The sequence below is a fragment of the Stegostoma tigrinum genome, chromosome 24 (genome assembly GCF_030684315.1).
Source record: "Stegostoma tigrinum isolate sSteTig4 chromosome 24, sSteTig4.hap1, whole genome shotgun sequence".
Classification (NCBI taxonomy): Eukaryota; Metazoa; Chordata; class Chondrichthyes; order Orectolobiformes; family Stegostomatidae; genus Stegostoma; species Stegostoma tigrinum.
The window spans coordinates 22,184,266-22,210,983 of NC_081377.1; the positions used below are offsets into that span (position 1 = coordinate 22,184,266).

Here is a 26,718-nt window from a genome sequence, read left to right on the forward strand (position 1 = left end):
TGGTTAGCACTACTGCCTGATACTGCCAGGAATCTAGATTCAATCCCATTCCAGGGCAGCTCTATGTGTGGAGTTAACACATTCTCCCCATGTCTGCGTGGGTTCTCAGGGTGCTCCAGTTTCTTCCCATAGTCCAAAGATGTGCAGGTTAGGCAGATTTCCCATGCTAAATTGCCCAGGAATGTTTAGGTTAGGTGGATTAGACATGAGAAAATGCAGAGGTAGGGGAATGTGTCTGGGTGGTTATTCTTTGGAGGGGTGGTGTGGACTTGTTGGGCTGAATGGCCTGTTTCCACAGTGTAGGGATTCTCTGAATAATTGGCATTTGCTTTATAATTTTACCACACTCCATCGAAATCTATCATTGAATCTTTGAGATTAACAAATTCTGTGTAAATTGAAAGACTCGAGACCAATGTTAATAAATAACTGATTTATTTTAAATACTCTACCTTGACAAATTTTGAGCAAAACATCATTTTTGTTGGAGCTCAACATTGATTTTGACTATATATGTATGTATAATATACACACAGATATATGTTGTAGGAATACATAAAAGTGGACCACGTTGCTTTTTATCATATTGCAAATTGCACATCAGAAATTTTGATCAAACACATGATCTCAGTGATAGTATCAGGAAAACATTTACGATTAAATTAACAAAGGCCTATATTGAATCAAATTTGTGATACAGATAGAATTGTTTTTCCTCCGAAGGTGTTTATAATAAGCATGATGTTAACTATTTTACAACAGAGCAGCCATGTCTACGCGATTTATACAAATGCTTTAAGCAAGCCAAAACGAGAAATGTTCCAAGTTTGCAAAGGGTCATAGCAGCCCATTTCGTCTAGTGTGAAAATGATATGCTGTCTGGAAGAAGGCTGACACAATTGGAACAACTTAATATTCAACCAGTAATACATCTTGTGTGGGCCATTTTCAGCTCACAGAGCTCCCAAATAAAAATGCACATGATAATATACAAATAAAAATGACAAATTGGAGAAACTCAGCAGGTCTGGCATCATCTTTGGAGACAGAAACAGAGTTAGCGTTCGAACTGACTCTTCCTTTTTTCTGGTTGCAGTCTTCTTCAGTGGAGGGTTCCGGCCCAGTTTTTCCCAGTGGCCCAGCATGGTGTCCTTGTCATAGATTGATTGGCTTCCTCCAGAAACAGGAACCGTTAACTAGACTGTGATGAACTTGTGTCTTAAATTTACTTTTCATTGTTACTTATAAATTTACGTATGACTTGAGTCATTAATACAAGCACCATGGTAACGCCACTTATAACACTTTTCATTGTATTTTTCTTGTAAGAGTACATATGACAATAAATTCTAAACTCAAATTCAAATTCAGAACTCTGTTTTTCTCTCTCCACAGATTGTCACGCCTGCTGAATTTCTCCAGCACTTTCTATTTTTAATAGAGATTCCCAGTATCTGCGGAGCTTTGCTTTTATATGATGTTTACCTTAGCAATTAGTCAACCAATACTGTTACTGTTGTACAGTGCAGACAAGTTACAAATTTCACTCTGCATAGTGGATCTCATGAAACACTTGAGATGCAGCAGTATTTCCACATGTTCATTTTAAAATGTAGCGCTATCATTTTTGTCAGAATTTGAGAGTCTGAATATTTGTTTTCATCAAAGTAAAGGTGCAATCATTTGAACAGAGTGCAATTTGTTTGCATGAACTTATCTTAAATTAACTCTATTAGAAGTTTTGCATCAAAACAAAAATGATATTTTGATTTGTTTCAACTTAAGTAGAGAATATGGACAAAGAAATACTTCATACACCAGAACATTTTTCTTTAATTCTATTTAATGTTAATCTATATTTTAAAAAAAATTACTTGGTAGATTTTAACTAATAAAAAGTGCCTCTATAATTCAAACACAAAAGAATATTGATCACAAATATGTTCTTATTAATACAAGTTCTATCTAAATCCAATAATCTAGTTAACAAAGCCAACTAGAGCTGTTTGGAGCCTGGATTTACAGAAGGGTCTTGCACGCTGGTAACAGACATCAGTCAAAACCCATGCCTCCTTGTATAATCCTCCTCTTAATCTTGTTCAGCTAAAAAACATTTCTCACTAGCATTTCTGCAAATAATTGTTAGTAATTTGTTTATGAAGCCACTTTAAGTTGTTAAATGTATTCTATGTCAAGCGTAGCAGAAACTAATCCCTGTCAGTTTGGGTAAAAATGTGGTGGTTATATCATATACTATAACTGATACTATATGCTAACAGAATTTTCCTGACTAGAGATAGATCGTCCAGGAAAAGAACAAAACTATTTTCTTATAATGACTAATCTTAGTATAGATCAAGTGATGACCATAACATCCACTGTTTTACTGACAGTGATGGGTTACAAAATCAATCCCTTATCACCACATAAAAATAATTTCTGTTTGATTGTATCTTATAAAACATTCTCAGAAACAGTGGGGATTGAGGAGGGGGTAATGTATGCTGGCAGTTAAAAGAAAGGTGCAAATGAATCTATCCATTCCTCACCTGACAAACACTAAATCAAAAAAGTGCTTACACTTCCAATCTCAAAATGCCCACTGCTTGAAGATATAATAATACTGTGCTTTGAAGGACATCAGTAGAGTTCGGCTTACTATTAAAATCTGATCAGCAACTGGCGTACCTAAAATGATAAATGTAAATGGTATTTTCTGATGGGCTTACAGATTTAATTTGTTGCTTTCCAATTTTTTGTCCCACTTGGAATGTTGAGCTTGGTATGTCAAATTCTCCGATGCTGCTGCTAGATGACGCCTTGTTTGATGAATTTGAGCAGTTCCTTGCGGTTGTTCAAGATGGTGTCATAACTCTCCTGCAGCCGGCTTTGGTGGTCCATTACTTTCTGCTGAAGATTGCGGATCCAACGCAGCAAGGCCAACCGCCGATACATGATCACTTGGGTTTGATGCTTTTCTTTCTCTTGCTCTTTGAATCTTTGCTTCTCTTGAAGACTCTGAACCGCCTCAAGTATTGAGGGCAGTAGCGAATCTGTGGCTGAAGTTCCTGACACATTTTCGATCTTGGTCGATGCGGCTCGCTGACATAGATCGAGATTATCACTGCTCACCATTCCACTGGCCTCCCAGATGCTTCCTTCGATGCTGTCTGGACTTTCAATACTCAGGCAGCTGCTGGAGTAGCCATTGTCATCTGAAGGAGAAACAGCAAACTCTTCACAATCCTTAACTGTGCCAGATTTGGTGGCGTGGCCCATCTCAGCTCCTTCTGGTGGAACTCGGACATTCTCTACACTGATTGGTCTTCTTCCCAATTCTAAACTTGGAGATCCTTTCACAGGGAAACAACTATTCATCTCTTTCTCCACTTGTAAAATGGGTTCGCCTTTTAGGCCGAATGTGGTCCCATCAGAGTGAAGCTGGCCAAGGTTTTCATTTTTGTCATACACCTCTTCCATAATGTTACAATTCTTGTCTGGTTTGATGTCCGTAGCACCAATGGCTTGATTTCTGATTTGATCATCCAGTGTCCCATTGCAAAACAGAGAGTTTGAAGAAATTTCAAGGGCCTTCAACTGCTCGACTGCAAACATTCTGATTTATTTACAAAAGATGAAAAATAATAGCTACAGAAAAAAAGCGATAGAAACATTACATAACAAACTTATTTCAGTCTTGGCTAATACTTTGTAACATAGCAAACTATTGAAGTAAGACCATAATTCCATAAGAAATATGGACAAATGTAGGTCATTCAGACCCTCGAGCCCGCTCTGCCATTCAGTAGGATCATGGCTGATCTGGTATTCCTTACGTTCACTTACCTGTCCTTTTCCCATAACCCTTAATTCCCCTACTGATTGAGAATTGATCTCAGCCTTAAATATATACAAGGACTCTTTCCCACAGCTATGTACAGCAAGGTGTTTCAAAGACTCATATCCCACAGAGAAGAAATTCCTCCTAATCTCAGTCTTAAATTAGTGTCCCTTTTGTCTAAGTCTATACCCTCGGACCCTAGACTCTCCCATGTGAGGAAATATCCTCTCAGTGTTTATGCTGTCAAGCCCCTCAAGAATTCTCTATGTTTCAATGAGATCACCTGTCATTCTTCAAAATTCCAATAAGTAGAGTCCCAACCTGTTTAGCCTTTGCTGGTGAGATAATCCCTCCATACTGGGAATTATCCAAGCGAACCTTCACTGGGCTGCTTCTGATGAAATGATATCTTTCCTTTAAATAAGGAGACCAAAACTGCTCACAGCATTCCTGATGTGGTCCCCTTGTACAGTTGCAGTAAAACTTCCCTACACTTATACTCCAACCTACTTGAGATAAAAGTCAACGTTCCATTAGCATCTGATTATCTGCTGCACCCATGTATGCTAGCTTTCAGTGTTTCATGCACAAGTACCCTCTGTGCTTCAGCTTTCTGCAGATTTTCTTCATTTAACTATTACTCTATTCTTTTATTCTCCCTTCCAAAATGAATAACTTCACATTTGCCTACATTATACTCCACTTGCCAACTTGTTGCCCACTTACTTAACCTATCAATACCTCTCTGAATGCTGTTTGCATTCTTCTCACAACCTGCCTTTCCACCTATTTTTGCATCATCATTTTGGCTAGATTATACTCACTTCCTTCCTCCAAGTCAGTAATAGATATTGTAAACAGATGTAGTTCCAGCACTGATCTCTGTGGAATCCCTGTGGTCATGGGTAGCCAAACTGAAAAAGAACCCCCTATCCCTTCTCACTGTTTCTTGCCCATAAACTAATTCTCTATCCACACTAACGTACTACCTCTAACACTGTGGGCTCTTGGCTTATGACAACTTTTGTGAGGTACTTTGACAAATGCCTTCTGGAAGTCCAAATATAACACATCTACCAGTTACCCTCTATCCACTCTGGTTCAGAATTCCTCAAAAAACTGTAATAAACTAGTCAGAAATGACTTCCCTTTCATGAAGCCATTCTTACTCTGTTTGATTAAATTATGATTTTCCAAATGTTCTGCCACTGCCATCTTAATAATTGATTCCAATGCTTTTCCAACAATAGATGTTAGACTAATCAGCCTGCACTTATCCACTTTTTACCTCCCTCCCTTTTTGAAATTGGGGTGTCACATTAGTAGTTTGCCAATTCTCTGGTACTTCCCCAGAATTTAAGAAACTTTGGAAAATTATAACCAATTCATGCATTATCTCTGTAGCTCCCTATCTTATGATACTAGGATGCAAACCATCAGGGTTAGGGATCTTATCTGACTTCAGCCCCATTACTTGGTCCAATATGACTTCTCTAGTGAGGTACTTAATTTCTCCCTCATATTCTTTAGTGTTAATAGAATGTTCAAGATTGTAACGACTGATGCAAAATATCTACGTGACTCCTCCACCATTACCTTGCTCCCCAAAACCAGACTGATTTTCTATGTGGCCTTACGTTCACTGTGATCGCTCGCTTCCTTTCTGTATATTTAAAACAAAACTGTTACTGTCAGTTTTTATATTCTTCCCGAGTTTGCCTCATTGTTTATTTTCTCTATTTTTTGTTATCTTTTTAATCCTCCTTTGCCGGATTCTGAGTCTATCCTGGTCTTCAGGGCTATTGCTGACTTTAGCCTCCTTACATGCTTTCTCTTTCAACTTAATACTCTCCTTAACTTCCTTAGTTAGCCATAATTGGTTTATCCCTCTCTTAGAATCTTTCCTTCTAACTGGGATGTTAAAAGATTGTTGATTTAACAAAGCAGAACTAAAAGAGTAACATTTGAATGGCATATAGCGTGACCATAAAATGTTCCAAAGCACTTTGCAACCAATGAAATATCTGTATTTTGTTTACTATTACAATATAGATGACCATGATGTTCGAGTTTTATATTTTCACTTGAGAGTTGGGTCACCTTAATGGTTACCAGAAACTCATTGCTACCCATGACGCTTTCTATTTAAACCACATAGTTGTGAAGAAATAAATGTTTCAAAAGCGCAGCGGCAAAATGAACTATCCAGTTTCCAATGTAATTGAGTGTGGTATACTGAAGCAAATAATCTTTACTTTGTAATTTTGTTTAGAGAGGAACCAATGTCCAAATGATAACAACAATCTTTGGCAGACCTGGATGACCCTGTCATGATTTCTTGATCCACATACTACACCAACTGGATAAAGTAATTAAATTTTAGATGAAGATTAGCCAAGGGATAAGAAAAAGGATAGGATGCAGCAGGTAAACATTAGAGGAGGGTTGGGGAGGGGTGGTTAAGGGAGTGCAGAGTGGGATGCACCGATATTCAATGCTAAGTCCCTCAGTAGACAGACTGTGACATGGCCAAAAGTGCTATTCAGCTTAGGCCTGACTTTCTTTGACTATTTTGGCTGCTTTCACAATTTGGATTCAGATCGAAGCACAATTGGACAAATTTACAGCCAGTTTAAACTAAGAAGTGCAGCTAACCTGAGAAAGTAGCTCAGGAATTACAAAATTAAATCACACCAATGCCAATCACAATTTAAAATGAAGCATTTTAAAGTACTACATAACAGAGAAACGGGCAATTAAAAAAAAAACTTCATATAAAATGTTGAAATTGTAAAGAGGAGTTGCAGAAAGTTCTAGGCTAGACAATTAAACATTCAATCTGTCAAGCATTGTGAATCAATGAGCAACAGTGCAAAAAGAATGATAGATGAATAAAAAATGATCAAGGTAGAAAAGCCAAAAATCAGAAGAAAATCATACTGAAATTGCATAATGCTCTGATCAAATCCAATTATGGTAATTCAAACTTATTCCCTCGAGGATAGTCAGAAATGAAATATCAGGGAGTCAGGTTTTTAAGAAAAATGGCAAAATTTAGATTGTTCGGCCATTAATAATGGTAACTAAGAAGTTCTCTTACACCGCTATGAAGTGGTAAATATACTTAAAAAGAGCAATTGCAGAAGACAACGTGAAAACAAAGTCCAACAGTAAGACACAAGTTCAAACTGGTACTGTGCAAATTAAAGACTGATGTCAGAAGATTTGTTATTTACATAAATAATAGTTGACAACATGCTACAGACTTCCAGGTAGATATTTGGGTTTACCCAAGTAACCAATGCTGAGTGGGCTGTGGGAGTGAGGGGTGGGGAAGGGAAGAGGGGAGGTGTGAGAATAGAAAGAAGTACTGAAAGGTCATTTTGGACAGGTTAAACCAACAAAGCCTGGATGTTTGTGTATCCTCACTTGAAGTGCGATCACAGCACCTTTAAAATACATAAAAATCGTCTCAAGTTATAACCAACATTGAAAACACATCCTTTAAAAATGACTCTTTCTTTGCAATTTTCTTTGCTCAATGCCCTTCTGAACCAAAAAGAACTGCAGATGATGGAAATGAGAAACAAAAACAGAAATTGCTGGAAGAACTCAGCAGATTTGGCAGCATCTGTGAAGAGAAAGCAGATTTAACATTTTGGGTCCACTGGCCCTTCTTCAGAACGGACCTGCTGAGTTTTTCCAACAATTTTCTGTTTTTCTTTCAAATGTCCTTGTGAAGGTTGGCTGTCAGAAATTCACACAATATTCCAAATATGATCTTGAATTATTGTAAATTAAAACACACTTCTATTGGCCTTTTAGCATGTGTTCAAAACTCATCTCAGCTCATGATTAATCTCAACTGTGTCACAAAGACGAGTCATTTTTACTATAAATGGTCATTGATTACATTCAAATGCTCCTATATTGTTAACAACGTCCATTTACTCTGTAGATTTCAAACTTGCTGCGATCGATTTTATATACAATAAATTCCATTTAGAATTCTAAACCTGCGTATTCAATTTGTCTCAATCTCGTTGAATTCCAATCATTTTGCCAGTGATGGTCACCTGATTGCAGTTCAATGTCATCAGCAAATTTGTGTGTTATTGGAAGTGCCCTCCAACATATTATTAGCTGGGTAATCTGAAAGGAAGTGATAGCAGACTGTTCTAGCACTCCTAGATAAGTACTCCAAGTCCTTCTGCCTATCGTAAGGGCAATCATCAATTCAGCCAATTCATTTCTAATTTATTCCATGCGCATTGATAAAAATCTTCAAATTAACCTTAGAAAATCCATGTACACTCTCTTAACGGCCTCATCTTTTAATTTAATTATATCAGAGAAAGGAAGAGTCAAGCTTCAAACATTGTGTTTTAAATGAATTCTGATCCCATCCTCTTAATGTATTGGAGGTTTTCCATATTACTCCTTTTGACTAACTGGATTTTAACTTCTTGATTTTCATGGCTATCCTTTTAGAATGAGTTTGCTAGCCCCATCTGTGCCCCAGTCATGATATATCTGGACAAGATTACAAATTTCTAACTTTTATTTTATCCTGTTCTAAATAGATAGAGTCTAAAATGGAATTATTGTTAAATACAAAAAAGGAAGACAGTTATGAGAAATAGAAACATTTTTAAACAATGATACTTTAGTTCTGGGCAGTACACTTAAAACATTAGTGGGCGTGGGATTTTGTCAAGTGGATATGCAATTTCTGTAAAAGTGTCATAATAAGCAGCAAGTTCTTTTCATAATATAACGCTACCAACCATTACTTCATTGGGTAAATCTAACAGTCCACGTTTGCTTGCTATGCTATTTCAAAACGAATTGCAATACATAAATGAAGTTCCCCAAGATAAACATTCAGTTGTTTCAGTCTTCAGATTTGGTCAAGCTCCATGCCACATCTGATTCACATTTCTAGATGAAAACTCTTCTTTTGAAAGATTGTGTACCAACATCAAAAGATGTGTTTGATTTGTCCAGAAGGACCTGCTACCTTATGGGCAGCTGTAAAAGAGAAATTTTCGGAATAGGAGTATACTTAGTTCGTTGTGAGATGGTCTAATTTTCTCAGAAGAGAGAACTCAGCAAACTACTGTTGTATTGGTCACTTATTTGTAAGTATATTTAGATTTCATTTAGAATGTGTCAGTATATAGATATTCTGTTTAATGTCTCAGATGAGCACAACATCCCAAAACAAGAGACTAGGGAAAATAGATCAGTTTCTTGGTATACGGATCAACATTTAATATTAACAACTGCACAATAAACAAATTCCTAGGTCATTCATCTTGTATATTGCTTTGGGACCATGCTACGTAAAAAAGTGGATGCTGTGTTTCCTTAGATTATAAAAGATACTACATTTATTTTGTTTTATTGAAGCAGCTCAAGATATCCTGAGTTTGTGAAAGGCAGTGCATCAATACAAGCTCTTTCTTTAGGTTTTATTACTGCTTAGCCTCTGTGCAATGTAACGATGCAACCCATTCTCCCAAAGTGGTAGGTGCCAATTTGTGGTTCTCATGATTACCATTTTCAGGGTCTTTTTTTTGTTGAACTTCACTGCTTTGAATCAAAATCTGAAGGAGAACAAAGTTCAGAGTTCAGCTCCTAATGAATTCTACCCATAAAAGTAAAAACAAGTGAGTTATACAAGTCAAGGCATTGGAAAAGATTGCAGGTAATAAGACTTTCAAAAATAATAAACAGTTCATTCAGTTAGAGAATTTATTATGAAATAGAACTCCCATTATTTTTAAGTGTCATGAAATATTTTAATTGGTGTCATTTAATTCCTTGTACAAGCATTGCCAGCACACACCTGCACACAATGATGACCAAATTATTGCCTGAAGATATGACCTGTCTTTCAGGTAATTCAACCCACTGGTTTCAGCTCTCAGGGTAGTATAGAATGAGCTTTCACTCATCCATCAACTGATGTATTTTCTGCTTCTAACAGACAAAAGAAAATACAGTTAAAAAATGTTAAATAGGATCCATTGAGTACAACATGACATTAGGCTCCTTGTGGCCTGCTGGACCATGTAAGGGTGCTTGTTTTACTTAAGGCCCAGTGAGACCCCATAGTAATAGAATGTGTCTGACAACTTCAGCAGGCATCAGCACACACTGCTTTTTGGAAGCCAACTCAACCTTTAAGATAAAATTGATATATCACTTGCAGAAACCAGCAACAGTTGTGACAAGATGGCCAAGACTAAATGAAATACCACACATTTTTGAGATACTGAACAAACATCTTTTGTTGTTCACAGGATATGTGACCAGTTCAATTGTCAATTTTTTTTTCTGGCTAGGTGAGCATCTATTTGGAAGACAAGAAAATAGAAGATACAAAATAGTGGTGTCTGAATACAAAGCACAAGGCAATTACAATTCTCATGCTGATAGTTGAATATTTCCAGGACACGGACAGAATTGGGACATTTAACTTGGGGTATGTCTGTGGTTTAAAAAGAAGCAGTTTTACATAAAAGAAGAACAGATTAGGAGACAGATTTTGGAAAGGTGTAGATGTAATAGGGTCATTGTTATGGCTGACTTCAACTTCCCTAATATCGACTGGAACCTCGTAAGTGCAAATAGTTTGGAAGGAGCAGATTTTGTCAGGTACGTCCAGGAAGGATTTCTGACTCAATATGTAGATAGGCCGACTAGAGGGGTGGCCATATGGGATTTGGTGCTTGGCAACGAACCAGGCCAGGTGTCAGATCTCTCAGTGGGAGAGCATTTCGGTGATAGTGATCACAACTCCCTGACCTTTAATATAGTCATGGAGAGGGATAGGAGCAGACAGTACGGGAAAGTATTTAATTGGGGCAGGAGGAATTACGATGCTATTAGGCAGAGACTGCAGAGCGTAAATTGGGAACAGATGTTCTCAGGGAAATGCACAACAGAAATGTGAACGTTGTCTAGGGAACACTTGCTGTGAGTGCTGGATAGGTCTGTCCCACTGAGGCAAGGAAGGGATGGTAAGGTGAAGGAACGTTGGATTACAAAGACCTGTAGGACATCTAGTCAAGAGGATGTTATTCCCTTGTTCAAAAAAGGGAATAGGGATAATCCTGAGAATTACAGACAAGTCAGTTTTACTTCTGTGGTGGGCAAATTATTGGAGAGAATTCTGAGATAGTATTTATGATTATTTGGAAAAGCAGTTTGATTAGAAATAGTCAGCATAGCTTTGTGAGGAGCAGATCATGCCTCACAAGCCTTAGTGAATTCTTTGAAGATGTGACAAAACACATCGATGAAGGTAGAGCAGTGGATGTGGTATATAGGGATTTTAGCAAGGCATTTATTAAGGTTCCCCACGGTAGGCTCATTCAGAAAGTAAGGAGGCATGGGATTCAGGGAAATTTGGCTGTCTTGATACAAAATTGGTTGTCCCATAGAAGACAGAGGGTGGTAGTAAATGGAAAGTATTCAGCCTGAAGCTCGGTGACCAGTGGTGTTCCACAGGGATCTATTCTGGGACCTCTGCTCTTTGGGATCTTTATATATGACTTGGATGAGGAAGTGGAAGGGTGGGTTAGTAAGTTTGCCGATGATACGGAGGTTGGTGGAGCTGTGGACAGTGTTCAGGGCTGTTGTATGGGACATTGACAGGATGCAGAGCTGGGCAAAGAAGTGGCAGATGGAATTCAACCCAGAAAAGTATGAAGTGATTCATTTTGGAAGGTTGAATTTGAATGCAGAATACAAGGTTAATGGCAGGATTCTTGGCAATGTGCAGAAACACAGGGATCTCAGTTTCCATGTCCATAGATCCCTCAAAATTGCTACTCAAGTTGATAGGTTTGTTAAGGTGCATGGTGTGTTGGCTTTCGTTCGCAGGGGAATTGGGTTTAAGAGCTGCGAGATTATGCTGCAGCTCTATAAAACCCTGGTTAGACCATACTTGGAATACTGTGTTCAGTTCTGGTCTTATAGGAAGGATGTGGAAGCTTTAGAGAGGGTGCAGAGAAGATTTGCCAGGATGCTGCCTGGACTGGAGGGTAGGTCTTATGAGGAAAGGTTGAAGGAGCTAGGGCTTTTCTCATTTGAACAAAGATGGGTGAGAGGTGACTTGATAGAGGTGTACAAGATGATGAGAGGCATAGATAGAGTGGATAGCCAGAGACATTTTCCCAGGGCAGAAATGACTGTTATGAGGGGGCATAATTTTAAGGTGACTGGAGTAAGGCACAGGGGAGATGTCAGAGTTAGGTTCTTTACACAGAGCGGTGGGTGCATAAAATGTGCTGCCAGTGGTAGTAGTGGAGTCAGATACATTTGGGACATTTAAGCAACTCTTGAATCGGCACATGGTTGATAGTATAATGTAGGGCATGCAGGGTAGTTTGATCTTAGAGTAGGATAATAGGTCGGCACAACATCGTGGGCCGAAGGGCCTGTACTGTACCTTTCTGTTCGATGTTCTATGGTCTGAGTTAACGCAAATATCAGCTTTTTAAATCAATACACTTTATATTTTTAATAACTCTCTGAAACAGCCATTCACAGTGAAGCAGCATTACTAAATTACTTATTTCTGTGCTGTTAATCTTTAAGTAGGTCAGAACCATTCAATATTTTATTTGTCTTCACTTTTATTAATCTGTTTAATCAACGACCTACTGTAGTTTAGATTAAAACGGCTGGCAATCACTTTGAGATGACTTTTTGTCACATTTTCCTCTATACAAAAAAAAGGTTAAATGTGCATAATTCATCGATGTTTATAACCAGTAAATAACTTGGTTGATGTTTGAAAGTTTACAATGGACAATGTCATGTAAAGTTGCTTTCAATGCAGGTTGTAACAGATCTTATCACGAAGAGGTACGCTGTGATACCTTTGACCCAGAGGAAAGGTCCATAAATATGCTCAAGAGACAGCTTGTTTGGCAATATAGCACAGACAATGTGGCCTCTGTCTTAGCTACTGTGAAATCTTGGAAGGAAGTTCCTTAGTTCATGAAAGAGCAACAAGGTAAGGCAACAACATTGTAAAGCAACACTACAGGATTGATATGGAAATTAAAGAAAGTTGGAGTTGCCAAGGCAGCTGATTTTCTTGCAATTCATCACTGCCTAGGGTAGTTTGTGTTATGAATGGTGCACTCCCCATGACCCCCGAGTCCCTGCCAACCTCTATAACCCGCATTATAAGATATGGTCACTGCACCCAGGCTCTGTGCCAGAAACTCCACGCAGCTGACTAATACAAGAAATGATTTGGAGTTGAATACTGAAACTTTTCATTTCTTTTAACAGATTTAAATTGGGCAGATTTAATTTCTCTCAATGACATTTGAGAAAGCTTTACAGAGATATTAAAAAAAAGCTTCCTTTTTTGTCCCACTTGCTATTTTCAGAAATACTCCAAACTGTTTTCATAAATATTAATGCATAAACTAAACTATTGCCCCAGGACTTTTCAACTATGCCTTCGGAATTGTGACATTTTGTGCAATTCAGAGCTGAACACTATCCTTCCAGAGAAAAATACAGAGGATCACAGCATTAAAATGATTGATAGGAAATAAATTTCTCTGGTTTGATTAACCACATTTTCATTTACTATCCTTTGGCATCAAATAAGCTGTTGTAAAATGAGGAAATACTGAGATAAATGTGATTGGATGACATCACCACAAAACATCATTAAAACTACTTTTATTGTGAACATTTTATGAAATGCCTAAGCAGAGAAATGACTAACTGCTCAATAAGTTGACTGTAGTAATAACTGCCTGAAAAATCTTCCCAAATTTTTTCACCTGTGGCTCATTTGTAGTGCGCAGAACTGGAAAGGCAGACAATACAATGGGAAATAGAAACATGTCATGCTATGTACCAGCATGGTGCAGTGCATACTGCTCTGCATCCTTATCCAACTCGAGTAACATGAACATTGAGGTTTTCTAGTGTCTTTTTGTTCAGTCAAGCATTTGTTTTTAATAACTTAAGTGAGGGAATCCTTCACAGCTTTAACATAAGGTCTTTCCATGCCTGGGATCCTTTCATTCCAATGGAATAGCTGTAACTAGAAAATGGTTGGATAATTTATTTAACTGTTGAAATGCAAACATGGAACTGTATAACCATTTCAATTACTTCACATTCCATTTAAAGTTCAGGAAGAATAGAATGGCATTTCTTGAGAGCACGTTCATTTCTTCTGACACTTTGTTTCAAGAATGTAAAGGAGAGTTTAAATATTGGGTTTGGCATTGAAATCTTTGGAATGTGAAGGCAAAATGCCTCGCCATATTTGGCATTATGAATACCTCAATAAAAGACACATTTTTGTTGTTACTTGAATTAAATTTCATTAGAAATGGACGTTTAGTTAGATCTTACTACTTACTCAACACTTTTTTTTGACTTCCTACTTTGATTGCATTTTCTGTCTCTTTTTGAATCGTAGGAGAACAATATGTCATTTACAAGTTGAAAACTGCACTCAGATTGCTTCAAGTTTTACACTGGGAGTAATCGGTGTTTTATGACTGTATAGTGCAGAAACCTACCTAGGTCAATCTGGGATTTATTTCACAAAAGGAAGATAATTTGGCCTAACCAAAATCACCAAGGCAATGCCTCTACAGGTCAGAATCTGTTTCCAACTAGTCAGCATACATTTCTCATACAGTATAAGATCTTGCTTTCTGTTGGCTTTTGTAATTCTTACAATTGTCCTGATGAGTTTGACCAACAGGTAGATGAGAGTAAACAGGTTGATGTGGTGTATATGGATTTCAGCAAGGCATTTGATAAGGTTCCCCACAGTAGGCTATTGTACAAAATGCGGAGGAATGTGATTGTGGGAGATATAGCAGTTTGGATCGAAAATTGGCTTGCTGAAAGAAGACAGAGGGTGGTAGTTAAGGGGAAATGTTCATCCTGGAGACCAGTTACTAGTGGTGTACCGCAAGGGTCAGCGTTGGGTCCACTGCTGTTTGTCATTTTTATAAGTGACCTGGATGAGGGTGTAGAAGGATGAGTTAGTAAATTTGCAGACGGTCGGTGGAGTTGTGGATCGTGACGAAGGATGCTGTAGGTTGCAGAGAGACATTGATAAGCTGCAGAACTGGGCAGAGAGGTGGCAAATAGAGTTTAATGCGGACAAGTGTGAGGTGATGCTCTTTGGTAGGAGTAACCAGAATGCAAAGTACTGGGCTAATGGTAGGATTCTTGGTAGTGTAGATGAGCAGAGAGATCTCAGTGTCCATGTACACAGATCCTTGAAAGTTGCCACCCAGGTTGACAGGGCTGTTAAGAAGGCATACAGTGTTTTAGCTTTTATTAATAGAGGGATCGAGTTCTGGAACCAAGAGGTTATGCTGCAGCTGTACAAAACTCTGGTGCGTCCGCACTTGGAGTATTGCGTACAGTTCTGGTCACCATATTATAAGAAGGATGTGGAAGCTTTGGAAAGGGTGCAGAGGAGATTTACTAGGAAGTTGCCTGGTATGGAGGGAAGGTCTAACGAGGAAAGGCTGAGGGACTTGAGGCTGTTTTCGTCAGAGAGAAGAAGGTTGAGAGGTGACTTAATTGAAACATATAAGATAATCAGAGGGTTCGATAAGGTGGATAGGGAGAGCCTTTTTCCTAGGATGGTGATGGCGAGCATGAGGGGGCATAGCTTTAAATTGAGGGGTGAAAGATAGAGGACAGATGTCAGAGGTAGTGTCTTTACTCAGAGTAGTAAGAGAATGGAATGCTTTGCCTGCAGCGGTAGTAGATTCGCCAATTTTAAGTACATTTAAGTCGTCATTGGACAAGCAAATGGACGTACATGGAATAGTGTAAGTTAGATGGGCTTCAGATCGGTATGACAGGTCGGCACAACATCGAAGGCCGAAGGGCCTGTACTGTGCTGTAATGTTCTATGTTCTATGAGTGCAAGATGAAAAGCTTTGACAAAAATGTTTTGTTTTAGCAATGCTCAAGTCTGAACTCCAAGTGACTAAATGGATACACATCTTTATGTTGAATCTTGACATATATTTTCAATCTATCTTTCAAGCACCCTAGACATAATTTCATAATGGTTATAGAAAATAAAAGTGTGGCAGGTTTACTACTAATTATTGATGTCAGAATCTGTGACTGAAATCTAGTGTTGGGTTTGTGATAGAAAATAAGATACTGTCATATTAGTACAGAAGCTGCTAGCTTTGTTGTTAACTGTAAGGCCATCAGTTTGCTAGTTCTGGTCCTAAGACTACGGTATACCATCATCTATATACTATGCGGCAAACCTTAGATGTTGCCCAAACAGATCAAGCTGCTTCTTCGATCAATTATCATATACTTGTTTACTAAAAATATCTGCAAGCATATAAGATCTGTGCTTATTAAGATGAGAAATGAGGTATCTGGGAAATGGAACACACTTCCATTCTTGCGCCAATAGCAGCACTGTGCAGATCCATTATAATCATCAGTTGCAGCTTTAAAAAAACTAGATTTATTAAGTATTTGTTCTTGTCCACATTTTAATATATTACATATAAAGTATGATAATAAAAAAACTCACCCTGGTTTTAATTTATTTTTCTGAAGTTTAAGCAGTCAGCAGATTGTATTGTACCTAGAGAGAGGAAGGACTGTAAGTAAATTATGCCTCGTAAATGTCATCTCATGGGAAAACGTCTGTTTTTCCATCAAAACCACAATTGTTCTGTGGTTGTGATTATCAATACTTAGTACATGGTGTGTCATTAAATATTTTCAAGAGATTTCAATGTCGGAAAATAAATTAAAACAAAGCTCAATAGAGACTAATCCCACTGAACTCCATGAGAAAATACGATTAGCTGAAAAGAAATTAAGGTTATCTTGTTTCTTTTAAAAAAAAGTTACATTAACAAGACTTGGTGGTTATGGCTTACTTGAAAGATCATACACGATTGTATCCGATTACAACAGAATCATACAGCAGAGAAACAGACCCTTTGGTCCAACCGATCCATGCTGACCATGTTGCCAAACTAATCTCACCTGCCTGCGCTTGGCTCATTTCCCTTCAAAGCTTTCATGTACTTATCTAAATGTCTTTTAAAATGTTGTAACTATTCCTGCATCCACTATTTTCTCTGGCAGCTCATTCCACACACGAACCACTGTGAGAAAAGGTTGCCCCACTTGTCATTTCTAAATTTTTCTCTCTCACCTTAAAAATATACACCTAATTTTGAACTTTTCTCCCTCAGTAAAAAGACCCTTGTCATTCTCCCTCATGATTTTATAAATCTCAATAAAATCACCCCTTAACCTCCTGTGCTCCAGTAAAAAAAAGTCCCAGCATTTCCAGTCTGTTCTTTTTAAAATCTCAAACCTTCCATTCCTGCAACATCCTAGTAAAGCTTTTCTGAACCCTCTCCAGTTTAATAATATCCTCCCAAAACAGGGTGAGCAGAACTGCAAACAGTATTTCAGAGGGGGCTCACCAACAGCCTGCACAACCTCAATACGATGTCCCAACTCCTGTACCAAAGGTCTGAGCACCGACGGCAAACATGCCAAACGCCTTCTTAACCAACCTGTGATGCAAATTTGAAAGAATTATGTACCTGAACCACTACTGTTCTACAACACTACCCAAGACCCCACCAATTGTATAAGTCCTGTTCTTGTTTGTATTTCTAAAATGCAATATCTCACATTTATCCAAATTAAACTCTATCTGCCATTCTTCAGCCCGCTGGCCCAATTGATCAAGATCTCTTGTATTATTGGATAATCTTCTTCACAGTCCACTATATTACCAATTGTGTTGCAATTTGCAAATTTACTAGCCATAGTTCCTGAATTCTCACCCAAAACAAAACTGGATCCAGTATTGATCCCCATGGAACACCACAAGCCTTCAGTCCAAAATAAAAACACCCCTCCACCACCACCCTCTGTCTCCTGCCATAATATAACATATAATACCATATTGGCTAAGGTACCGAAGGGCAAGTAACATCCACAATCTGCTCATACAAACATTAGCATAGTTAATGGAAACTAATGCAAATAGATTTGGACCAATACTCCATTATTCTAACCTTTTCATAATTTCCTTAATTACGTGCTCAGATATTCAATATCTGTGGTAAGTGCTGAACTGTTGGACAGCGACATTCTCAAACGCTGATTAGCATCTTTACATTGTCATGAATGCTGCATTTTGAAGGGTAGGTGTGCTTTAAAATGACTCCTTAGCATAAAGTGAAATGGAGAACATTCTGAAAAGGGAGATGATAAAAGTTTTGATAAACACAAGCTTAGAAACATGCCTGTGTGATGATAAAATGTGAGGCTGGATGAACACAGCAGGCCAAGCAGCATCTCAGGAGCACAAAAGCTGACGTTTCGGGCCTAGAAGGGTCTAGGCCCGAAATGTCAGCTTTTGTGCTCCTGAGATGCTGCTTGGCCTGCTGTGTTCATCCAGCCTCACATTTTATTATCTTGGAATTCTCCAGCATTTGCAGTTCCCATTATCTCTGCCTGTGTGATGTGGTGGCCATGAGAGTAGAAACTCAGACTGAAACCCAAAGAAATATCAGTCTTAATGCATTTTGAGAGGCACACAGACAAAGAAGATGCTGTTGAAGAGCAAAAACCCAAGCAGGGTGCTTGAGCTTTTATTTTTACTGTTTTGACGGAGGAAAACAGAACAGACAAATCAATTGGAGAAGTAAGTATTGTCAATTTATAGTAAAAGCCAATCTGAATTACTGGTATCCTTTAGCAAAAGAAATCTGCCATCCTTACCTGGTCTGACCTATATGTGACTCCAGAACCACAATATATGATTGACTCTTGGTTTCCATTGGCTACACTAAAGATTGTACACAGATTGTGTACATTACGTGCCTTTCAGTACCATATCCAATAGGAAACAATCTGTGTATGACCTTTCATAGTGAGCCATAATCACCAAGTCTTGTTTATTTAATAATCACGATGACGGTGGAGTAGCAGGACTGAGCCTGGGGTTCATCCGCTTCCATCTGCTTTCTTTCTTCTTTTTACTTTTGCTCTCTTTTTCTTCATTTTCTTTTCTTTAAAGCCTGGAGGTGGTGGGTAAAAGGAGGTCTCTGGTGGCAGCAGTAGCAATGGCAGGACAAGCCAGACATGGCTACACCCCAGCCTGGGGTTTCCCAGCAAGCCCGGAGCAGGTAGTGTTCGGGCAGAACCCATCTGCCCTAAGCTGGCCGCATTCTTTTCCTCTGTCCTTTTCATCCTTCTTTTCTTCACATTGCCGACATCACAGGAGGGTCAGAGTGGAGTCAGCAGTGACTCCAGGCTTCATAGCCTCAATGTATGGACTCCTGGAATGGTGGCCCACATCGATTGCAGCAATGACAGAGCAGAGACTTCTGGCTGCAGTAGGCCCAGAGCATGGATTCTTGGCAGCGGTGGCAGGTCAGCAACATGTTGGTGTCGGTGCCCAGAGTGGAGACTCCTGGCTGTGTAGGCCTGGAGCGGTGAGCTTACAAGGGTCCTAGAGCTATGTTTGGGACCGGGCCAATGAAAATGAATGTTATTTTAGTGCTTCTTTTATAGTCCTCATTCGCATGGTGCCAATTGTGGCAACAGAACACTTCACTATATCTCCCCAGATACATATGGCAATAAATAAATAATTCTTCACCACCCTCCAAAATGGCCCAACACCTCATTCCGTTCAAGGAAGATAAGAGATGGACAACAAATGCTAGCATTGCCATTGACTCACAAAATCACATGAAAGGAGAAAAGGTAAAAGAAAACCTTACACACAATTCTGCCCAACTATCATTTCTACTTTTGTCTAAATTAATTTCACTCAAGCTCTCCAAATAATACAATAATCTCATTCCAATTATCAATCTAATGAACTTCAGTTGCATTAACTCTAAAATATGCATATCCTTCCTTAGGGGAGGAGAACATAACTTCACATGGTGGTTCGAGGGGCATCAAGTAAAGAGGTATGGCTGGACTTATTGTGAAGAATGAGGTACAGAAACTGGTGTTACTCTCCTTAAAGGAGAGTGGTTGAGAGCAGGTTTACAGAGACATCCAAAATCATGACAGAACTAAAGAAAGCAGATAGACAGAAACTATTCCGATTGGTGAAAGAGTCAACAGCTGAAGGACTGCAGTACAATGTGAATGGTATAAACATCAATGGTGACGAGGAATAGTTTCTCACACAGCTGGCGATTTGGATCTACAATGCACTGCCCAAGAATGTGACAGCACCAGATTCACCAGGGGTTTTCTAAAGTGAATTGGATAAGCACCTGAAGAGAAAGACTCTGAAGGGCTAAGAGGAAAGGGTGAGGGACTGGGACTGGGACTGGGACTGGCTGAATTGCTCTCAGAGATTGCAAATGGTCAAAATGGGCCAAATACCTCCATATGTGCTACAATCTTACTAGGTTTTATTTTTCTCTGATTGGTGCTATGTGCAGCAAGACCTTTTGACAGTTATACTGCAATTTCATTGCAGTAAAGACTAAAATATCAAGTGTTTTCCTAATTGTTTGTTGTAACTGCATGTTAATTTGCTTTGATTGATGCCCAAAGACCCAAACCTCCTCCCCCTCCAAATGTAAATAATTTAGAAAGTCTTTAATCTTCTAAAAAAAGTACTTGGCCAGATTATGTGACCAGTGGTAACCCAAAGATTCCCGGCAATGACTTTGAAAGGATTCTTGTTGATAGACTTATGTGATTTCTCTGACAAGAGTTTGACTTCTATTGTTGTATAGTGATACAGCAATAGATTGTAAAATTCTGCACTGAAATTTCCCAATATGAGAGTGGAATAATGTTCTACAAGCTGTCCAAGCAGCTAATCACAAAGAATTTCCATAGGCATCCAATACGGAAACAAAAAAATGCGAAAGAAAATGACGTGACTTTTTTTTCACAACCAGCCCAAACTAAAGATTGGTGAAGCTATAAAACAAAACATTCTGAAAACTTTCACTAATAATTAAACAGTAATCAAAATTCCTTAATTATAAAACTATATTTTCATGGCTAATTTGTCACATTCTTTTTTTAAAATAAAGTTTCTAATGGTAGTAAAGGAACATTGAAATTTTCACCAATTTCAGTGGTTTGATCTAAAGAAGACCATACTGTAGTTGGTGACGGAGAAGTGATAGTATTAATCCTGAAGGTATGCACTGTCACAATATGATGGCTTTAAGAGGTGTATTTTGTTGTTTTTTTTTAAATGAAGAAAAATTGAGACAGAGATACCTAGTGGTCTGCTCAAAGTCACTAGAGTAAACAGCTTGAGAGGCTTGTCTTTTTTTAAAAAAAAGATTGGAACAGTAGAAGCAGCCTGAATGGGTGGGCTCAAGGTCCCACAGAACCAGGAGTTTTAGTTTTAGCTTTCTGCTGGAATCTTTAAGTTGGATGTGGAAGGTCTTCTTTCTCTCTCTGTTACAGCCAAAAGCTGGGGTTCTCTTCCTGCTGATAGGATTGCATGCAATCCTATCTATTTTACTGAATTTGTCTTTGCCAATGATGTATTTACGAGATGTTACTACATTAGAACATTAGTAATAGTTAATATATATATTATTTTGTTGAATATTTTGATAGAACTACAGTTAAGCCGATTCATTTTATTGTATCTGTATTTTACCTGTAGTGCAAAAATAAAGTGTATTTTGCTTAAGGTCGAGTAGTTTCACCAACTGAATTGCATCTGCAATGCAACACCTTACAGTTACCTTTAAAATAAGAAAATGTTAGAGTATAGGCTGTCTGCTTGATATGTTTTGAGGGGGTTTGGTCTGGTCCATAACACTATGCAACCCTGTGCAAGTGATATAACCTGAAATTGCTCTTGGTTCAGGCAGGAAAGCGACTTGTGAACACTGACAGCTTACCATTTAACCTTCGACAAAATCCAACCCAAACCTCTTTTGCATTCTTCTAACTAAATTGGATACCTCCACACTTCCCCTCATTAAACTCCAACATTTTGATCCAATCATCTAACCAGTCTTCACCCCATTGTAGCCTTCTTGTCCCCTCCTCACAGCTTTGTTTCATTAGCTAACTTTCATATGTTGCTCTTGAGTCCTCTCATCAAACCATGGATATAGATTGCAAATAACTGAGGTCCAAATACTGATCACTGCAGCACTCCACTCCCTGCTGTCCCAATAATGATCTTTTCATCCTTACTGTCAAGTTGTTGTCTATTAATCAATATTATTAAAATTATTGTCAATGCCCAAATCCTCAATTTTTATTTATTGAATGTGTTCTTAAAATCTAAATATACTACATTCATTGATACTCTATATCTACCTTACTAGTTACATTTAAAAAAAACATTTTACTTGGTTTATGAAACATGATTTTCCATTCATTAAACCACACAGATCCAATCTAATCATACTGATTTTCAAGGCTGTCCGTGAACACAACCTTGGACTCCCTATTACTGACATTAGGGTTGCTGGCCTTTAGTTCTCTGCTTTCTCAAACAGGAGTATAGCATTCAATAACCTAGTAATTCAGGGACAATTCTAGAGTCTAAGCCATTCTATAAGATCAAAATCAATGCAAACATTATTTCTCAGCACCTTTTTTAGAGCACTTGGCAGTCACATCCTCGGGGCTTTTGTGTTTTCCATTTCTTTCCTTTTCCAAATAACAATCATTGAAGTACTTCACTCTTATTTAACCCGGTTCCTAAAAAAATTGACCTTTGCTGTCAAGACAGATCAAATGTCATATGTCAATGCCATTTTCTTATTCCCCATTATAATTTCTCCAGTTTCAGCCTCTAAGGGAACCATGTTCACTTTTAGTAGCCCCCTTCTCTTGTAAAAGCTCTTACAATGTGTTTGCAGTTTGTTCGCATCATTCTCCCCCATTTATTAATTGCTTGGGCATCGATGATTTTTAAAATGCTGTCAATTTCCTGGCTTATTGACAACATTGAGAGTTTATTATTTTAATCTAATGTGGTCCTTGATGTCACTTGTTAGCCATGGTAGTATTGATGAGGTTTTTATTTCCTCAAGGAAAGGCTCATTTATTAGACACTCTGGATTATATCTTAAATGTTTGTCAAAACTGTATATGCCATCAATATCTGCTTATCTCAACCAGCATACCAGTAACTCTCTGTAATTTTCCTAAATCTAGTGATACTAATTTCAGAATGAACCACATCACTTACCCAACTTAACATGGAATGCAATGAATATCATTTCATTACACAATACTTGACCTGCCTGAGAGTTTGCATGGACTGTGTTCCAATGAGAGATTGCAAACCTCAAACGTGAAATGTTTCTCTCTCCATAGATGCTGAGCATTTACAGCATCCTCTGCTTTTACAGCGCAGGTATTTACTGCATTCCCTTAAATTTAGCAAGTTGAGGTGCTGAACTAATCAAGTGTTTAAGATCATGAATTGATTTGTTTGGGCAGATCGAGAAAAACTACTTTCTGCAAAGTAGGAAGCCAAAGGAGCATAATATTACTCTTTGAGCCAGGCTGCCAGGGTTAAAGTCAGAAATCAGTACCTGAAGTGTGATGAAAATTTGGAATTCTGCTCCTCCCTTCTCTCTGGAAACCACTTGAGGCTAGGCCAATTGAAAACTTTCAAAGTAAATCAATTTTTGTTAGGTAAATTTATTAAATAATACAAAAATCAAGGCAAGTACAGATAAAATGTCATGATCAAACGAAAGGGTGGCATGGTGGCTCAGTTGTTAGCACGGTGGCCTCACAGGGCCAGGGACCCAGGTTCAATTCCACCCTCGGGCAACTGTGTGGAGTTTGCACATTCTCCCTGTGTCTACGTGGGATTCCTCCAGGTGGTCTGGTTTCCTTCCACTGTCCAAAGATGTGCAGGTTAGGTGGATTGGTCATGCTAAATTGCCTGTAGAGTTCAGGGATGTGTAGATTAGGTGGGTTGTGGGGGATGGCTCTGGGTGGGAAGCTCCAAAGGGTCAGTGTGGACTTGTTGGGCCTATTTCTCACACTATAGGGATTCTATAATTATAATTAAGACAAGCAACTTCCACTGAATTTATAGTTACACTAAGGTGTGTCCAAATTTGCCTCAAAGAAATATATGCAGAGAGAAAGACAGATGTATGGAGATAACTGCCCATACATACAATGGCAGATGTTATATACAGCCCTCTAACTGCACAAACAGCTCATAAATAGAGCTTTTGCGGTTCTGTATCTTTTTAGCCATTCTAATGATTCCTATGAATGGTGTAGAAGGTTCAAGAGGCTAGATGAACTACTCTAATCCTTTATCTAGTTGTCATCACAAAGAAATTGTGATGATTCAAATTCAGGTCATAGAAGAATCACAGAAACCCTACAGTAGGGAAGCAGGCCATTCAGCCCATCAAGCCCACAACAACCCTTTGAAGAACATCCCATCCAGTCCCACACCACTATCCTATCCCTGTAACCCTGCATTTTCCACAACTAATCCACCTAGCTTGCATAATTCTGGACACTATGAGCAACTTAGCACAGCCAATCCACCTAACCTGCACATCTTTGGACTGTGGGTGGTAACCAAAGCACCCAAGGGAGCCCACGCAGACACAGGGAGAATGTGAAAACTCCACACAGTTGCCTGAGGGTGGATTGAACCGAGGTCCCTGGTGCTCTGAGGCAGCAGGACTAACCACTGAGCCACTGTGCCACCCATGGTGTGAAATTCTGGTTACTGAAACTTTTCAGTCACTCCAAACAATAGAATAAGAACTCCAATAATAGGATGCCGGTGACAAGCCAGCATTCAAGCTGGTAACTCCAGAGATGAATTTATACACCTTTGTCATATAGCACACCAACCAGAGTGGAGTGAGGCTATTTTAGAGCAGGTAAGCCTGCAGTGACAGCTGCAACATCCTAATGTTGTGCGCACCAACTGAGATGTTTAACATAGGTGAAATTTATTTTTCCTTCATTCATTCAAGAGATGAGGATGTCATTTTTTAGGCAGCATTTATTGCCCATCCCTAATTGCCTAGAGGGCAGTTGAGAGTCAACCACATTATTGTGGGTCTGGAGTCATATGTAGGCCTGACCAGGGAAGGATGGCAGTTTCCTTCCCTAAAGGACATTAGTGCACCAGATGGGTTGCTCCCAACAATCAATAATGGTTATCATTAGATTCTTAATTCCAGATATTTTTCATTGAATTGAAATTCCACCATCTGCTGTGGTGGGATTCTAACCCAACATGTTATCTTAGTCTCTGGATTAATGGTTCAGCAATAATACCACAAGGCCATTGCCTCCTGTTTTATTTTCTTTTATCAGATCACATTTTTACTGTTTAAAGTTAAAATGTCTAATGGTGGAAAGTGAAGCAAGGAACACATCATTCTGTACCAATTTGGAGGTCAAGGCACTACCAATGCTGTATGAGGCTAACAAAACTGTCACGGTGGCTTCTAGTGTTTTGGGGTATGGATCAAGAAGGTGGATAAAATGATCCGATGAGAGTTAAAGGAAGATTTTCCCTCAGTGGAGCCACAAAGGCCATGGAGATGCTCTGGGATTACCCACTGTGGATGAAAAACAAGGGAAAAAGTGGTTGACTGCAATAACAACATGGCAGGCTCCCCTGAAGTCAGCACACTATGCAGAAAAAGATCACTGATTTTTTTCCACAGCTGACTCCCAATGTTTTTTGGAACCTCTGACTGTACAAGGTATCGCCAGTGTAAGGTGTGATCAAATTGAAAAATAAAGGCATTATGGTTTTTTCATTTTTAATTGTGCAGAGCACATTTATAGGCAAATTAGGGCACCCTCAGCTACCTTGAAGTTTTGAATAACATGAATTTGGGGACAGAGCCCCTACATTTTGATTTATTGATTTTACCCTACATCCTACAACTCCCTGAGTGTGGCCCGTGTTGCAGGCTACCAAACATATACATTGGTGTGATCTAATGAAAATTACCACCGTCATGATTGGCAATGCAGAGCCATACAACTGGAGGTGGGAGTGGGGGCTAAAGTGGTATAAATACATTGTTTTTCAGTCCTGTCATATCAAGGCTCCCACAGACAGGAAAAGGATGTCTGCTTGGACCATGTGTCAAAATGGAAAATGGTCAATGGTCAGATGGCTAAAGAGACAGGCCACTGTCTTTGCACAAAACTAGATGTTTGAGCACCCAAAACTGCACCCTCTATCATAGCCACCAAGCCACTTTCCACTCCTTCCACGACCCCTCCCCCAAATAAATGCCCCTTTCTCTATCACAATGCCATTTCTTCACTTTATTATTTGTTTGCAACATACTTTACACTCTCCTTATCTGACCTGGACTTCTGCTCCTCTGCAATCCGATGAAGTCCACCAATACCTTCTCCCAACCTCAACCCCTCCTCTAATACCTTTTGCCTTTAAACGTAATCACTGTGATAGCTCTCCCTTCCCTCGCGGTAACATTTACCCACTGAGGATAACAGTGTAACCCCGTCCCCCGCCTGGAACACTTTCTGTCATTCCCCTCCTTGCTCCCAGAGTCCCCAGTCCATCTGCCAAATCCGTTCTCCCACAAATCGCCCAGCCACTGTATTCGATTTTGTCAACTCCATTAGTAAATGTCCGCACGGAGCTGAGGACCCCCTCAGTCTTTCCAGAAGGAACTGTGTTTTCCATCATTTAAGCGCTAAAGATGTGTTTATTTTTCGAAAATCATAGAGACAGGAATTTAAAATCCCCAAATCCGGCCTTCCAGTCCCGGAATCATATCCGCTCGGGTGTAGACACTTTCTATCTGTGATATTAAATCAAGAGACCTGGATTTTTACCGCAA

The 26,718-nt window shown here is 38.9% G+C and overlaps 1 protein-coding gene across 10 annotated transcripts in view; it reads right to left on the minus strand.

Moving 5' to 3' along the window:
- Positions 1–418: 418 nt before the first annotated feature.
- LOC125465146 (UPF0500 protein C1orf216 homolog) overlaps positions 419–26,718 on the minus strand; it is a 42,746-nt gene continuing 16,446 nt past the window's right edge. For 3 of the 10 annotated variants that reach the window (XM_048558332.2, XM_048558328.2, XM_048558330.2), the window contains exons 2-4: positions 16,428–16,481; positions 9,693–9,826; positions 419–3,648 (exon numbers count right to left, since the gene is read on the minus strand). In XM_048558332.2, coding sequence (XP_048414289.1) covers positions 2,809–3,615 — 807 coding nt within the window. In that variant the 5' untranslated portion in view covers positions 3,616–3,648; positions 9,693–9,826; positions 16,428–16,481 and the 3' untranslated portion in view covers positions 419–2,808. The remainder of the gene's footprint in view (positions 3,649–9,692; positions 9,827–16,427; positions 16,482–26,718) is intronic. The other 7 variants (XM_048558335.2, XM_048558327.2, XM_048558333.2 and 4 more) reach the window with 4 other exon arrangements.